General features: G+C 42.1%; 1 protein-coding gene across 1 annotated transcript; it reads left to right on the forward strand.

Annotated features, from left to right (window-relative positions):
• The first annotated feature begins 6,346 nt into the window (after positions 1 to 6,346).
• LOC126484180 (allergen Tha p 1-like) lies at positions 6,347 to 16,655 on the forward strand. Its single transcript, XM_050107590.1, has 3 exons — positions 6,347 to 6,429; positions 11,049 to 11,184; positions 16,459 to 16,655. The coding sequence occupies exons 1-3, from the start codon at positions 6,370 to 6,372 to the stop codon at positions 16,653 to 16,655; spliced, it is 393 nt and encodes a 130-aa protein (XP_049963547.1). The 5' UTR covers positions 6,347 to 6,369.
• The last annotated feature ends 1,465 nt before the right edge of the window (positions 16,656 to 18,120 follow it).

Raw genomic sequence — 18,120 nt, forward strand, 5'->3', positions numbered from 1 at the left:
GTTGCGCTAAAAAATATTGTGTGTCAGGTTAAGCACAGTCATGTAGAATTGTTCAAAGGGGACGTTTCAACGTTACCAATGCCGTGTTAGACGCTTCAATTCTGTACCCTCTGACGGCAGAGGGTTACAACATGCGTTAGTGATGCGACAAAGTCGACCGTCTAATAAGCATGACAGGTAACAAGTCAAGCGATATTTAGAACAGAATGAAGAACTTGGTGGCATTACGTTTCAGCACACCCTCGTAACTGTTCCCTACTTCGGTAGAAGTGCTTAATCTGCCTCCACGTCTGCCAGCGGACATTGCAACACTATCTCACAAAGACGTCGAAACCCCGGTTAACAGCACCAGGCCTCCGTTTCGTTCTTACACCACCATCTTCTCTACCTCATCACGGTGACTGCAAGGCTAAAATCTCAATTAGTCAGTCTCGTTTGAACCCGACGGCACTGACACACATCTCAGCTTTATTTCTGTCTCATCCTCAGACCTTCCAATACCTGCAATTATTTTTAAATAACAAATGTGAACGAGCCCAACATAATCATAACAGACTATATAGCAGATATCGGAAAAAAGTATTTATCTAGCCAATTTGGAAAGAAACGTTTCCATCAGTACTAAAAATTCAGGCACGAAATCTTATGAATTTTATTGTGCTTAGTTTGAGAGCGACTGCGATTTCTTCGTCAACCAGAAGCAATACTACGAAGACTGCACTAAATCTTGTGACAGAAACGGTGCTAGGAATGACTTCTTGCTCCCGAATTTATATATTTTGGGATTTTGCAAAACCGATCAATAAATAGGATCCATTTTTTTCACAGCAACAGTGTCATTTGAAGGTCATAATAATGGTATTAGTCGACAGAACAGAAGAATATAATAATGCTAAACAGTGTCAAAACATTACAGACCAGGAAACTTCACGTTTATTTGAAGTTTTAATTCTTTGAGAATATTTCCGAAGTTGTCGATTCCAACTAAAATATTTTACCCCGTTTCCTTCACCAAACGTTAGAAAGACTTTTGCGCAATATTGATAGGAAACAACACAGGGCAAATTTTAGTACTGGGAATCTGTCGTTTATCTAAGTTGGGTTCGTCGTTTAACGTGGGATACAAATCAGTCATTTACTTCTGGAAGCAAACATGCAATTTTATCCTTAGTTTTCCTGGGTCAGAAAAGGGAACCTTCACGTTGTGTCTGTGTTATACTCTGCACATCTATGGCAGAGGGTAAAGATGCCACCAACATTTTTCCTGCGTGTGAGGAAGCATCAGAAATGAAACGCTGTCCTGATCTATCCAGTGAAACTACAGAAATAAAAACACGCCTAATGTTAAGGGAGCGCAGATATCCTTCTAAGCGGTATCCACTTCGAAGAACGCCTATCTTTTAATGATTCGCTCAAATGGTTGAAATGGCTCTGAGCACTATGGGACTTAACTTCTGAGGTCATTAGTCCCCTAGAACTTAGAACTACTTAAACCTAACTAACCTAAGGACATCACACACATCCATGCCCGAGGCAGGATTCGAACCTGCGACCGTAACGGTCGCGCGGTTTCAGACTGTAGCGCCTAGAACCGTTTGGCCACCCTGGCCGGCTTTTAATGATTGAGACAACTCGCGTTTCATATCCATGACAACTCTCCCCTATTTCGTGATAATACAAAACGAGCTGCCCTTCTTTGAACTTTTCTCACGTTATCCGTTCATAGCCGGTAAGGATCCTATATGTGCAGCGATACTACAAAAAAGGACGAAAAAGCGTAGTATGTGCAGTCTTTTTAGTAATTCTGTTGCATATTCTAATACTTTAGTCTTTGGTTCATCTCTCCTATGATATTTCCTAAGTGATTTCAGTTCGTGCGTAGTGGTAAAATCAATGTATTTAGTTCAATCTCTCTCTTTTTATTTTTTTCAGATTGGTATGATGTTTCATGCGACACCACGAATTCCTCTCCTGTATCAGTCTTTTCGTCTCAGAGTAGCACCGTACGTCTCAGTTATTTGCTGGATGTGTTCCAATCTTATTCTTCATAAACAGTTTTTATCCTCTATAGTTCTCTCTTCCATCGTGGAAACAGTTCCCTCATGTCTCAACAGATGTCCTATCATGCTGGCCCTTCTTCTTACCGGTTTTGTCCATATACTCCTATGATCGCCGATTCTGCGGATAACCTCCCCACTCCTTACCTTTTCACTCCGCCTAATTCTTCTGTTGCACTATATGTCAGATACTTCGGTTCACTTCCGTTCCGATTTTCCCTCAATTCATGTTTCACTACCATACAATGCTGTTCTCCAAATGTACATTCTTAAAAATTCCTTCCTTAAAATGAAGCAGACTTCTCTTGGTTAGGAATGCCATTTCTCCAGTGCTAGTTTGCTTTTTGTGTGCTCCTTGCTCCGTCCGTCCTCGATTATTTTATTTCCTAGGTGGCAAAATTCCTTAATTTCGGCTATTTCGAGATTCCTGATTTTGATATCAAGTTTGTCATTTTTCCTACCGCTCATTCTTTTTGTCTTTCTTCGATGTAATCTCGGTCCATACTTTGTACTCATTGGACTGTTCATTCCACTCAACAGATCCTGTAATTGTCTTTCACTTTCACTGAGAGCAGCAAATCATCAGCGAATCTCATCATTGATATCCTTTCAACCTGGATTTCAGTCTCACTCTTGAACCTTTCTTTTATTTCCGTCATGGTTCCTTCAATGTTTAGGTTGAATAGTAGGGACGAAAGACTACTTCCCTCTCTTACACCCTTTTTACTCCGAGCACTTCGCTCATGGTCTTCCACTCTCATTATTCCCTGTTGGCGCTTGTACATATTGTATATTACTCGTTTTGCCCTACATCTTACCCCTATTCGCCTCAGAATTTCGAACATTTTGCACATTTCGACATTCAGGAACGCTTATTCCCGGTCGACAAATTCTATGAACGTGGATGATGTTTTTTAAGTCTTGCTTCCACTATCAATTGCAACGTCAGAACTGCTTCTCTAGTGCTTTCACCTTTATTAAAGCTGAACTGATCGTCATCTAGTAATTCCGAAATTTCTTTTCCCATTCTTAAATCTACAACCATTAAAGCTGTGTTATTTAACATATAACCGAAATTTTATGAAATTTATTATTATTCGTGAGAAGGCCTTCACACTATTTCTTCTTTGGGGCCAACCGTACAGATATCTTGTCGAAAATATTCTGCAATTCGTTCACATAGACCAGACAAACTGATAGGGCGACTGAGATTGTCTGTTAAATTCTTTAAATAATTACGAACAGCTGAAGGCCTATAACGTTACATTTGAGAACCTCAGATACCATTTCTGTTTGAGTAGATGACGTCCCATGATACTACTCACTGTGATAGTTTTAACAGGAAGTCACGAATCCAGTCGGACAACTATGAGGATGTCACACTGAATAGAAGCCATCTGTGATGAAAATTGTCAGTCGCCCTTTGGAAATCTGGAAATAATCATCTTGAGATCACTTGTCGTTAGCACTCATTATTTGTTGAGAATAAACAGCCAGTTGTCTGTCACAAGAGCGACATTTTCTGAATCGGTGCTGGTTATGAGTCAACAGAGTCATTTCGTGCATTGCGAAAGAAAAGAAAAATATACAAATAAACATCCGGAGAAGTGCGAGTAGGACTCACGTTACGAGGGTTTCGTACAAACTTTATTATTTATACAGACATTTCATTGATACCAGGAATTGAGAATCTAGACATTTCTGGCTTTTTATCGATATCGATGCAGGGAAGATATACACCTACACATTCCTGAGAAAAGGGGATCTTAACAGGACAGGCAGGCATTCGGATAACAAATGAGAAAGAAGTGATATGATTTAACTAAAAATGACCAATTATGGACTTTTTTCCTTTGCTTGTAGAGTGAGACCTTGCTTCCTTGCAGATACTCTATAGTTTGGATGAGCTACACTCCTGGAAATGGAAAAAAGAACACATTGACACCGGTGTGTCAGACCCACCATACTTGCTCCGGACACTGCGAGAGGGCTGTACAAGCAATGATCACACGCACGGCACAGCGGACACACCAGGAACCGCGGTGTTGGCCGTCGAATGGCGCTAGCTGCGCAGCATTTGTGCACCGCCGCCGTCAGTGTCAGCCAGTTTGCCGTGGCATACGGAGCTCCATCGCAGTCTTTAACACTGGTAGCATGCCGCAACAGCGTGGACGTGAACCGTATGTGCAGTTGACGGACTTTGAGCGGGGGCGTATAGTGGGCATGCGGGAGGCCGGGTGGACGTACCGCCGAATTGCTCAACACGTGGGGCGTGAGGTCTCCACAGTACATCGATGTTGTCGCCAGTGGTCGGCGGAAGGTGCACGTGCCCGTCGACCTGGGACCGGACCGCAGCGACGCACGGATGCACGCCAAGACCGTAGGATCCTATGCAGTGCCGTAGGGGACCGCACCGCCACCTCCCAGCAAATTAGGGACACTGTTGCTCCTGGGGTATCGGCGAGGACCATTCACAACCGTCTCCATGAAGCTGGGCTACGGTCCCGCACACCGTTAGGCCGTCTTCCGCTCACGCCCCAACATCGTGCAGCCCGCCTCCAGTGGTGTCGCGACAGGCGTGAATGGAGGGACGAATGGAGACGTGTCGTCTTCTGCGATGAGAGTCGCTTCTGCCTTGGTGCCAATGATGGTCGTATGCGTGTTTGGCGCCGTGCAGGTGAGCGCCACAATCAGGACTGCATACGACCGAGGCACACAGGGCCAACACCCGGCATCATGGTGTGGGGAGCGATCTCCTACACTGGCCGTACACCACTGGTGATCGTCGAGGGGACACTGAATAGTGCACGGTACATCCAAACCGTCATCGAACCCATCGTTCTACCATTCCTAGACCGGCAAGGGAACTTGCTGTTCCAACAGGACAATGCACGTCCGCATGTATCCCGTGCCACCCAACGTGCTCTAGAAGGTGTAAGTCAACTACCCTGGCCAGCAAGATCTCCGGATCTGTCCCCCATTGAGCATGTTTGGGACTCGATGAAGCGTCGTCTCACGCGGTCTGCACGTCCAGCAAGAACGCTGGTCCAACTGAGGCGCCAGGTGGAAATGGCATGGCAAGCCGTTCCACAGGACTACATCCAGCATCTCTACGATCGTCTCCATGGGAGAATAGCAGCCTGCATTGCTGCGAAAGGTGGATATACACTGTACTAGTGCCGACATTGTGCATGCTCTGTTGCCTGTGTCTATGTGCCTGTGGTTCTGTCAGTGTGATCATGTGATGTATCTGACCCCAGGAATGTGTAAATAAAGTTTCCCTTCCTGGGACAATGAATTCACGGTGTTCTTATTTCAATTTCCAGGAGTGTAGTTTGTGAGCACGAAAATTTGTGACATAAATAGCAATTCCTTTTGATTCCATTGAGTTTGAAGCTTATGTTAATTACACCGCCAAGGACTGCAGACCTTAGAATACGTCACAAATTTCAAATTTATACGTCTACCTGTTGCTAATAAAAAGAGGTCTTAAAAGATGGATGAATAGACAGACAGTTATTTAATAAGCAACCAAAAAGAATTTTTTCGTGTGTTATAATTCCGTTTTAATAATTTTCGGATTTTTTTCTTTAGTTGTAATGTGAAATTTTGATTCTTGTCAAATTTCATATTTCTAGGTCACATGAAATACCGTGTAGGTTTTGATGAGTTAGTTAGAGAGTATCGAAATATGTGACATAAGTGGCCTTATCTTTTTGACCTTGTTAACCTAATAGCTTAAATTCTTTCACCGTCAGAGACCTTACAGATTAAAATATGATATAAATTTAACCTTGATATTTTTAACCATTCTTTCCTTGAGAAAAGTGTGACAGACAGGCACCCAGAGGGACAGATGCAACAAAGTGATGCTATAAGGATTTCTCTTCTACCGACTGAGGTGTGGAACACTAATAACTGGAACAACACAGACTGAGAATTCGCCTAGAAAAAACGAAAGTTACTTTGTAACTCACAAAATTTAATAAGAAAGCTTTGGTCAACGATGATACCTGAACCTTGATGTGTCTTCGGCATTTGTGTGAGGCGGTGGAGAGTGTTTGAGGAGACTAGGTCGTGGCTTGTAATCAATGTGGAACACCGGCAGTGGTGGTGGAGGTGGTAACCGGCCGTGGCCCGCTGTGAACCAGTGGGGCTGAGGTGTCGGGTGATCGACCCCCCGCTCCCTCCTCCGGCAACCACAGAGCGATACGCCGCCACTCCAGGCCACGCCAGGCCGGCATATAAGCCGCGCCAGCCGTCACTGCGGCACAGTCGACAACAGGTAGCTCACACCACGGACACCAGCAGCATGAACCGTCACGTAGCTCTGCTCCTCTGCGCCTCATTGGCGTTCGTCGCGGCCGCCGAGGTAAGCATCACCTCTCGTCGCCAAGGGCCACTCCGCGTCTATAGTGCAAAGTCTTCAATTAGATACAGTCTTCCATAAGCACCCACAATTCTTCATACACAGTTGCCCACAATGCTTTCAGGTAGCAAACTTATTTCAGGCGCACCACTAAGGAACTGCTGTAGGACCTTTGTTTTCTAGTAAGTTTATAAGTAGCCTTGTGGCTATGGCCCCATGCTGCAATGCCATTCTCCTACAATGATGTTCTGTTCGTGGGTCCCCAAATATTTGAGATATCTCATTTTACACTTTCTTAGACTGCTGTAGTTTCAATAGGGAATATATGACTTTGTAAGCATTCCTAACTTCAGCTGTCTTCTTAATAACCTACCAGATTGTTATTATTAAAGTTCAGCTACTCACAGAGGCCCAGTGTCGGCTGTGATAATCATACGGCACCGACACTTGTACATATCCTATTGCTTTAAAGTGGAACCCATTTACACTGGAAAAAGAATTAGTTCCAATTTTGGCCACCAGGTGCAAATCTGGCGCTGTGAATGCAAGAAGTATAGAAATGTTACCATATGTAATGGATTAGGAACAGGACGTGGGCAGAAAATGTTAAACCAATGAGAAAGGAATAATGTTGATTTACACAAATTGTTCAGTGTGTGCGCCGGAAACTTCGGCGAGATATTTTACAGGGCTAGAGTTGCACCTTGTGGGCAAATTCGAAACTATTTTTTTTCAGCATAAATAGGTTCCACATTAATGCACTAGCATAATTACCACATCTCGTTGCCATACAATAACTACAGCTCACACAGAACGGTGAGTAGTTTCACTTTAATCATAACCACCCAGCAGTTGAATATGTCGTACGATAACTTATTTTTATTCAGTCAGTGAAACTGGCAGCGTCGTTTCCATCATGATACCCAAAATTGCTTCCATATTCAGGTAGATTTCTATGTTGACCTGAATTTTACACCTTCATTAAAGACTTTGATTTTTCTTCGATTTTTGCTTCCATGTTTCCAACTGTGGTTCTGTCACATTCACTGATAGGCATTCTGATTTGAGAACGCTCAGTAGCACGTAGTTTTTGAGATTCCTGTGAACGCACTTGTTTTGCTGTTCTATTATGCATACTTGCCCTTCCGCCGTAAGGAGTAGTTACCGACAATAGTGACGTAAGCTAAGACATAATTTGTTGTTATGGTATTCAGTGCGAAGACTGATATAGCTGTTCTCGTCTTCTCTCCTGCAGACGCCTCTACGTTTAAAATATGTGCTACTCCATGTTTCGACCTACATATCAAGGGATTTGTTTTTCTTAATGACAACGACCAGTTCAGTAGTCCTCATCCGGAATTCCTGGGGGGAACTATTTTACCTCCACAATATTTTATCAAAGGGGCTACCATCATCAATAAACGTAGGATTAAAACGGCATGTTCTCGGAAAATATAATAGCTGTAAACTCCCGTCCTTTTCAGCCAATCACAGTACCAACACACCAACTCCTTGTTGGCTTATGTAAGATTGCAGCATAAGTCATTCAAACTGTTGCTCCTGCAACTACATGGAAACGTTGCTGTACTACTTCCGGAACCCTATGCTAGTCTGGCCTCTCTACGGATATGTATGTGTTGTGGTCGCACGAACCGTACGGTGGCTGAATCGTAGAGGAGCACAAACACGACTGACCACTCCACTCCCCCGCCTCCCGCCCCCTTTAATGGTTAGGTGCGTGGTACGTGAGGGGTTGCATTGTTATCATGAAGCTCACTTTTACCTTAAGAATGGCAGCGAATGTCTAATGTATGGATACTACCAAACACTTATGAAATGTATTGAAATGATCCCGTCGCCACTACTGACAGCTAAATATTCACTATAAACGTCAACCAAGGGAACTGTGCATAACCTTCTTACTTTTATAGTCTTCAACAATGGCAGTATGTGAAATGAATGTATTCGTTGGGATGAGGGTGGTTGTGGAAATGAGGAAAACTCTTTAAAAACGTATCGTACGACGTGAAATAATAATCATGAATTTATGATACGTCCTTGTATACACATGTCTATGTGTCTAAAACTACGTTTTGGATTCAGAATTTTTCTTCTGGCTTGTACAACGTGCAGAGATCAGAGAGTGTCATTAGGGCCACATAACCTGTAATTGCAACTCGACTAACATTTTCAATTACAGTAAGCACGTTAGGTCGTAGTAGCAATAGGTAACTTTGATTTTATCCATACATCCAATAGGCAAATCACAACTCAAGGCGACAATGACAAATATGTTTGTCGTCCAGGAAAATAAATTCATTTAGAAAAATCGGTTTGTACGACAGACAGAGAGAATGGACTACCGCACTGGCCACGGTTATTATTTATGGCTATGCTGTATACATATTATACAGTTAATAAATACTTTCAAACAAATAAAATGTATTTGTGATAAAACAAAATGAAAAGGGAGTCTCTAATTCGTTATTAATATGTTACATTTGTGAAATAGAGGTCTGCAGCTGCGCATCCATGATGCCTTTTTGCCTATGGTAGTTGAAAATCTCTTTTATGTTAAAATTTTCCACAAACAGTGAACTTTAGCGCAATATTGCAGCACAATGTCAGAAACTGGTTAAAAAACCTTTCTGACCACATCGCATTCGTTTCTGTACGATCAGAGTGTGTTGAGGAAAAGGGATGTTGACTTAAAAAATAATGTATACGATCACAAAAGTAAGTAAAATATGGTTGCTTGGGAGAGAAACGGGAGAAACAAATAGAGCTACAGGGAAGATTAATTATATCTCTACGCGAAGAAGTGATTACCGGCTAGCAGAAGTAGACTGGCTGCAAAGATACGCTGTATGCAAACCAGATAACCGTACTTGGCTTTGGAAAGCAATAAGTCAATGTGGGTCAGCGGTACCCATATAAACACACACACACAGACGTACGTGCGTTGTGGGTCGGGAGGGAGAGCGGTCCAGTCGGCTGTTGCTCACCATTACAGCAGGTCGCGGTTTCACCGACTGGCACACAGGCGTCACGCCAGAATAGCTGCATCTGCAACTGAATAACCTTTAATAGCAGCATACCACGCGATAGTAAACCATTTATTAGTCCCATACCACGCGATAGTATTACATTTATTGGTCCCATCTGCTACCGAATAACTAGGATCCTGAACATCAGTTTGTCGTTCAAATGTAACTCATTAATCCATCATACCCAATTAGCAAATAACGTAAACTCAATTAAGGCTTGAGTGTATAAATTTCAGCATAGTTGTCACAACTTGTATATTAGACACAGGAAGAGCGTATTAGAACGTATGAAGGCCTTCCACGAAATAATTACAGTAAGTGAACTGTTGGAATTCTTCTGCACCAGGGAGAACACAAAACGACAAACATGAAGACCTGACTGACCATTTCGAATGCACAATCAAAAGGCATAAAGTAAAGGATTACGGAAAGCTCCGACGTACACAGAAACCAAAAACGACAGTCAGCTGTCATTCTAAACGAAACTTGCCTCTTCTCTCGAACCACATCATATTCAACAGATTCCACTTAGTTTTATTTACTGTAGATCCTCTTTTTGTAGAAAATGTTATTTTTGCAAACATATCAAATTACAAACCGAGGAAGTTGATCCAATATCATTCAGAATTCAAATTCTATGATACGCTTTAGAGTTTTTAATTAAATGGATGACATATTTGAGAAACAGGCTATACTCATTACACTTTAACGTAAAAAACTGTAAAATATTAATATCTTCATAAATAGAAAAACTATGTAATACCTCTCTTAACAGGAAACGCTAGGTGCGTGTAACATTTGTAGTGATGACTATAAACTCTGAATGTGTTAAGTCCAAATACAGCGCCCTTAAGAAAGGTAAGCAAAAAATATTAAGGGTCGATGATTTTCCAAGAACAATGTAACTAGACCTAAACCTGCGAACCAGCAGCTGTTGAAGGAACAAAGCCTCCAAAATACGTCGTAAATAATAATATAAGAGGAACTTAAAATTTAGTAACTGTTTGCGATGGGTCTATATTTATATTTGAAACAGAGTCACAGTAAGTGCCTGCACAGCATGTGTATATGTAAAGCAACAGAGTTCTAGTTTGAAATATGACAGTATCAACGATCAATTTCCGCTGTCGATTTTTAAGTTTCCTCTACTTCTTCTTCTTCATCTTCTGGTGCTGTACCCGAGTTAGGTGACAAACTTTTGGGATGTGGTCGTTAACGACAATTTCACCTTTTGTGCATATAAAATTAATCGCGTAATTTATGTACACACTTAGCAAACATTTACTGCATACACACATACCAATGCTGATTTTAGTATATATTCCTTCCACAACTCATTAAGGAAGACTTCAGAAATGTACTACGTGAGGTGGATCATTGGCAAGGTGCTAGAAACATTTTCGGGAAGAAGGTGGCTCCAGTTCCCCAACAGGCTCCCGAGTTACAGTTTAAAGCGATTGCCAGTATGGTAATTTGAAGGGTACGGGCAATATCGACAGTTTTTTTTTCGGAAATACGAATTAGTGCGCATGAAATGAGTCCTCTGGTTACAGCGAGTGGTGTGCTGTGTTGCAGGAGAAGTACCCGGCCACGTTCGACAGCCTGGACCTGAAGGAGCTGCTGTCGGATGAAACTCGAGTCCAGGATGCGATGCGCTGCCTGCTGGAAGAAGGAGACGCAGCGTGCAGACCCGCCGGGAAGGCGCTCAAGGGTGAGCCCCATCGTAGCCTACACTCCGCTACCCAGTAGGATGGTATAGCCCACACCACAAGCTCACACACTTAAAATGAGGCCCGTGCCGTGGATGCAGTGAGTCTGTATTCAGTAATCACGTAGCTGCAGATTGCAGTAACGGGACCCCAATGGAGCAATGACGATTGGAATATGAGTGTTCCCCAAATATAAATAATTTGATTACAAATAAAAATATGGTTTGGGATAAAGGTATAAGTCAGTCTGAAATTCCTGTCTACTGTGGCTGATATTACAAGAACTGTGTTGTCCGCAGTGAACAGCCTCCGAGACCATACTTTAGTTCCATACAGGAAATTAATTCTTCTCCCAGAATACATAGTACTTATTGGTCCCCAGCGTAAAATTAGGGAAATCCTGCTTTATTGCGGTACCAGTCAACTTTTCCAAGGCACGCACATTTGATTAGCTGTGCAGCTTATCTCCTTACCCTGTAACGCAACGCCAGGCCACCTATATATCTTCTTCCTTAGTGAATAATATAATATTATTTGTTTTACGTGGTTAGCAAGAAGAGAAAGCGGAATTATCTTGATAGCGGGAGTGGAAAGAAATAAACGTATATTAACACCAGTATTTGCGTTGGTTAAGAATGCTTCTTTTAAAAAGATCGAACTCCTTATAACTAATGTTCAGTAAACACCGGTTCCATTATGCCGATCAATAGCAACGCCGTATTAGCAACACCCAAATTCATTTGGTGTTACTCGTTAAAATCCAGAAAAATCATTTAAAACAATGTTAGGACAGAGAATATTAGTAATACGGAACAAAAGTAATACAGCTTTGAAGCATATTAACCTAAGTTGTACAAGGATTATCAATATCACCTTCTGATTTCTGTACAGACAGGAGAGAGGCCAAGAAATAACTTGTACAAGAAACTGAAGTAGTTGCAAGAAATGCTTTCAAACAAAAGCACAACGAAAAGTTGACATAGGTGGTACAATTTTATACATCACCTCATATCTTGGGTGACTGTGGATTCTCTTTCATATAATAATGTTCTATTACACGCCACAGGATGCAGACAGATATAACTACTGCAGAAATCACTGTTTTCACACTATACCCCTTTATCACGAGTGGACTAGTAAAAACATAACAATTTGGTCGATTAAAATGGTACATCGTTTATCAATCAGAAGCGTTAATTCTTCCCTACGACATGTGTTGAATTTCTCTGTAGTCCTCAATTATAGAGGGCGGTCAGAAACAGTCTGAAAAGCTAGTAAAAGTGTTCCAGGGTAGCTTGTGCTGAGAAACAACTTTTAAGAATGAAATTCCAAACTTTGCGCCGTTCCTGACTTAGCATTTAAATTAGTCAATCAGGGCGTTGCGCGAGCCAGAGAAGGTGTCGCCAAACGTGTTCCTCGTTTGGTTTCCTAAAACCGAACAAGAGAGCGATAAAAAAGTTGAACATGGGACGGTAGCAAGGATCTAACTCGAGGCAAAGCCTGCCCTATCATCTACGCCTGATTAGCTAACTACAATGGTAATTAACTCCGGAACAGCGCAACTTATCGTGTTATATGCTGAACAATTATTTATTAGCATAACCTAATCTGCAACACCCTTACAAGCTTTTCAGTTTATTCCTCACCACCCTGTGTACCATCAACAAAGCTGTCTGGGAACAAAAATCAGCTCAAAATACTACACACACCGTCTCTAAATGAAAGAAGGAATATTAATTGGTTGACCAAAGCATAACACATGACACTAAAACACTACTCATGGTGTTAACTCACCTTCCATCCTATTACATCTTCAAGCTCGTCTAATGACTGTAGTGATGTAGCAATCCATTCAGCTAGTGAGAGGCCTAGGTATCGTTCAGTTGTTCATTGTTATTACCGTTCAAAATTGCGTTTAATTTTAAATCTCACAAGTCCACACCCTACTGAGCCAAAATTTTGTGACCAGCTGATTAGTAGCCTTTTGGTGCACTTATAGTACGTAATAAGGAAGTGTGCGTGGCAAGAATTTTAAAAGTCCTTGTTGTGTCTGTGAAGGTTTATGACACCAAATATCTACGCACTGGGCACGAGTTTTCTGTAAATCACGGGCCGGAGATATGTAGGGGTGAAGTTGACGCCCTGAAGCGTCACAGATGCGTTCCATTTGTGTCTTTTCATATGTATTTGGTGACCAAAATACCAATGTCGTGGTCCTAAAACTGCTGTAGCATGATTATGGTCTTGTGACGCGGGCAGTTATACTGCTGGAAGATGCCTTCACCATAGGGAAAGACATCAACAGTAATAGGCTACAGGCGGTCTGCAATAATGTTATTGTGGTCCACAGCTGTGATGGTGCCTTCGATTGTTACCACAGATCCTATGGAAGCCCAAGTAAAAGTCATCCATAGCGCGATAGGCGGTAACCTTGGTGAGATGCACGTTCGGTTTCAGGACGCTATATCCGGGCTTGACCACCGACCTGGAGTAACAAGAAATGTGACTCAGCATACCAGGCAACACGCTTCCACTTGATCCACGGCCCAATACTGATAACGGCGTGTCAATTGCAGTCACAATTGGCGAAGTCGCTGTTTCAGAGTGAAAACGCATTTCTATTAGCGTAATAACTTGTTTCGTATTGAATTACATTGTCCTGCGGAGGTGGACGCTCACTGGTGTGCTCCGAAACACCTGTGCCCGGAGAACTGGAAATCTCCGAGCTCCACGTTATGTGATGAAACGTGGACGTCCATCAGCTTGTGGTGTACCCGTAGTTTCACAACCTTCAAACAGTTTCCGTACCTGTTCACGACATAATTACGTGAAAAGCCGACCACATTCGCCGTTCCATAGACGCTCCATGGCGTAGGCTACGCCGCGAACTTACTCTCGCAGTGCTTCCAGCAAGAGATATTACGTCGCCCTAACTTTTCGTACTCAGTTAATCACAAGTAAATGCCTAATTACCACTATCATTCTCCGCTAATTGATCTGTTCCTTTCCTAGCCTCAAGTCTTGTAAGGTCAACAGTGGAAGATGGCATTCCGTCTACCCTGTACGACTCGCCTTATGACAGTTCGCTAAGGACAGATGTACGAGGGCGGGATGACTGCCTAGTTAATGTCAGACCCACATTTCCTGGCCCTTCTTCAGCCAATCGATGCTTATGTTTTGACTTTAGTCAACTTATTCTAAAGGCACTTGAAGCCCTAATATTTCCTCAAATCTATTAGCGTAATAGCTTGTTTCGTATTGAATTACATTGTCTATGTGCGTGAATTATCCGATTTTACACATGTATTCAATCTTTAGAACTATTTTACTAAAATCATTTTATTGGAAATCTTGTTATTACTTTTCAACATAAAATTGATGCACTAGTTCCCACCCAATAGGCTTCTATATCTAATAATCTACTGCCACACTCCCCATAGAATTTGGCATTCGTAAGCGGCGGCTTATTATTCTTGGTGTTTATATGTTTATGAGACAGATGTAATGTCTTCCCATATTTCATTAAAAACCTCAGCAGTACACGAACGAAAGGATTAGTACCAAATCCCACTGCCTCTGATTTCTATGTGCTTACCGAACAGTTTTGATACTGAAACTCCTTGGCAGAATGAAACTGCGATACCGGGACTCCAGACTCCGACCTTTGCCTTTCGAAGGCAACTGATCTACCTAATGAGCTATCCAAGAACGTCTAAAGTGTTACACCGACCAAGCTATCGAAGCGTGACCCACGCCTCGCCCTCACAGCTTCAGTTTCGCGAGAATCTCATCTCCTGGCTTTATACACATTTTTAATCTCCCAGGACGTTGAGAATTGTCGAAGAACTACCCCTCCTTTTGCCACTAAGGTATAAGGTTATTCAGCCACCTGTTTGGAAAGGTTTTCGTAACTAGCGTTCCGTCGTGAAGTGTAAGTGTCATGTCCTAAGCGTATCTACTGAAGGTTGCTGACTGATACGTGTGTAAACAGTTGACCCCACTCCTTGAGTTTCTGACGACTTTGAGAAGTGAGGGAGAGGAAAAAGCTATGAAAATTTCAAATCGAATGAAAACATGCTACATCTCGAACACAAATTTTAGTGATAGTTTTCTCTGTAGAGTGTCTTTTTTGGAGCAAGGATGATTTCTGCTGAAAAATCGTCTTCTCTGCATGTCTTTACAACAAGTGTTCTTTTATCTTTATCTTTATCCACAAGCTGTATGATTGTGAGGTGGTTATCTGTAAGCCTAAACTGGAAAAGCTATAACTGTCGTCGATATCCCTACGTACAGAATTTGTAGGAGTTACATATGCTGCAGAACTGCACATATTTGCCGTGATATAGTTTATGATAAATTTTCTGTATATGTTATTACCTAGTACATCTTATTATTCTGTATGTAATCCTGTTGTTGTCAAATATTTATACGTCCTCGTAACAAAGTTAACATGTAAACCAATGTTCCATTACGTTCGTGACTTAATGTTTGCCCATATGAAGTCGTAGTAGCGTTGTTGGTACCTAAGTTTTTCTTTAATGGCGTAGTTTCTTCTGCAGTATACTCAATTAGCCAAATGGCTATGTTTTAAAACACCTGAGACCCGTCATTCATCTTTTGTCGTTGGCTACAGCCTTGATACTGCAGACCTGATGTCAAACGACAAGTTTTGAATCTGGGAATGTGATTGTGGCAGAACTGTTGAGATGACGCGATAGTATTTCCAGAAAAATCAAGGAGTAGTTGTGTTTTGGCCGAGCGTTTGTAGGCGCTACAGTCTGGAACCGCGCCACCGCTACGGTCGCAGGTTCGAATCCTGCCTCGGGCATGGATGTGTGTGATGTCCTTAGGTTATTTAGGTTTAAGTAGTTCTGAGTTCTTGGGGACAGATGACCTCAGAAGTTAAGTCCCATAGTGCTCAGAGCTATTTGAACAAACCATTTCAGTTGTGTTTGACGCCTGAGGACACTAGCGACTATGTCAACAATTTACGCATTGCTCACCCCAATATACACATTCTAAACAGCCTTGATACTGCAGGCCTGACGTCAAACGACAAGTTTTGATTCTGGGAATGTGATTATGTGGCAGAACGGTTGAGACGACGCAGTAGTATTTCCAGAAAAATTAAGGAGTAGTTGTGTTTTGACGCCTGAGGACCCTAGCGACTATGTCAACAATTTACGCACTGATCACCCCAATCTACAAATTCAAAACCGGCCTCCATCCCGAAGTACAACAAAATTCGATGATTTTAACAGTATTTTCTTTTGCAGAGGTGCTGCCCGAAATAGTGCGTACAGACTGCGCCAAGTGCACTGAGACACAGCACAAGAAGATCGGAGGTTTCTTCGGAGAGATTTCGCACCGCCATCCAGACCTCATGAAGAAGTTGCTGGACAAGTACGACCCATCTGGAGAATACAGGAAGAAGTACGCCAAGTCCTGGGCCGAGCACAGCATCCGCCTCTAATCCCTTGTAACTCTTATATTCAATAAATCTATGATTTACCCTATAATGTAAAAAATCATTTCGATCTACCCACAAACACGGAAATACATGCAGCTGCTAAACTCGTTTGTTCTGTGAACGCAGAAACGATCTGCTTTCACCTCAGTGATGAAGCAACATTTCATTTTAATATCAGCGCCAATTGCACTTTTGGGTCTCAAGAACCAGAAGTCAATCTTTCAGCATGAAACAGACTAGCCATAAGTGAAAGTGTTTTGTTTAATTTTTTATGACAAGGTGTACCATACATTCTTTTTGAGGACATACACAGAAACTGGAAAGATAGTCATGGAGTGCCACAGCCGTAGATTTTTCAACAAATTGAAGAAGACACTAGTGTTTTTCTAAGCAAACAACAAGGAGTCTCACTTCACTGGCACAACAACGAGCGGCAATTTCTCATTGACACACTGCCCCAGTTTCTTGATGTCCATGTCTCCAGACATGATATCACCCTACAGTTCATGTGTACCTAAAGGATTCGTTACAACTTTATCTCGTGACATGAATCAGGTCTTCGGTAGAACAACAAGAACAGTGACTTTTCTCGTCAAAGGAATCTTGCTTAGCGTAAGTGAAGTTTTTTGTAGACGTTATCTGCATAATTAATGACAATAATATAGCGAAAACTTTGGTTTTGTAAAAATTTTGCAGTTTTTTTCCTTTTTTATAGTGATTTGCCAACAGTAAATATCAATTCTTATATTCATATCTTTCTCTTTGAAACCCAACATCCTAGCACCATCGGTGCCCAACGTAGATTTCCAAGGTATTAGCAGCAGAGAAACAGCTTAGCTACTTGTAACTACTGCCTCATCTAGCTTAGGGAGACAGAATGCGAATTATCGCAATTTATTTGTCACAGTGGTAAATATTGTATGGGTATTCTGAAGTAAATACATGTGGTAGTTCCACGCAGTAGATTGCAGTAGTGCCAGCAGTACGGTATCACCGCTCGTAGAAACGGCTTGTGGTTTTTTTAGCCTTAATAACTGAAACTTTGGCAACGTCTTACAAGCACAATCCAACTGTCTATGAAGCATGAAGGGATTCACAGAAGAAGAACTAGATCACAACAAGAGAAACGTGTCGCATTGGAATGTTCCGGAGCTAGCATTATTTTGAATTTAATTATATATGCGAGTGTTGTATTCTGCAGTGTTGCCATTTCCAGTCAGTATTTAGCGAGTATTTGATCCACTCGCCACGTTGTTATATAGAAATTTTTGCCGCTGTGTATGGGATCTTCAGCTGACTGGTGCACTACTACTCCGCCAGTACCACGTCCAGATCTTATGTATTGACATTTCTCCTGCCCACAGGTGTAGAGACGACATGTTATTACTAACTGGCAGTAGTGTGTGGCCGCGAGTGACGCGATGTTCGGACAGTAGGCAACTAGACGACGAGACATATACACGGATAC

Source organism: Schistocerca serialis, chromosome 6 (assembly GCF_023864345.2).
Source record: "Schistocerca serialis cubense isolate TAMUIC-IGC-003099 chromosome 6, iqSchSeri2.2, whole genome shotgun sequence".
Classification (NCBI taxonomy): Eukaryota; Metazoa; Arthropoda; class Insecta; order Orthoptera; family Acrididae; genus Schistocerca; species Schistocerca serialis.

Coding starts and splice junctions, on each gene's coding strand:
- LOC126484180 (XM_050107590.1), top strand. CDS start 6,370: ATGAACCGTCACGTAGCTCTGCTCCTCTGCGCCTCATTGGCGTTCGTC. Junction 6,430..11,048: donor CGTTCGTCGCGGCCGCCGAG/GTAAGCATCACC, acceptor GCTGTGTTGCAG/GAGAAGTACCCGGCCACGTT. Junction 11,185..16,458: donor CGCCGGGAAGGCGCTCAAGG/GTGAGCCCCATC, acceptor TTTCTTTTGCAG/AGGTGCTGCCCGAAATAGTG.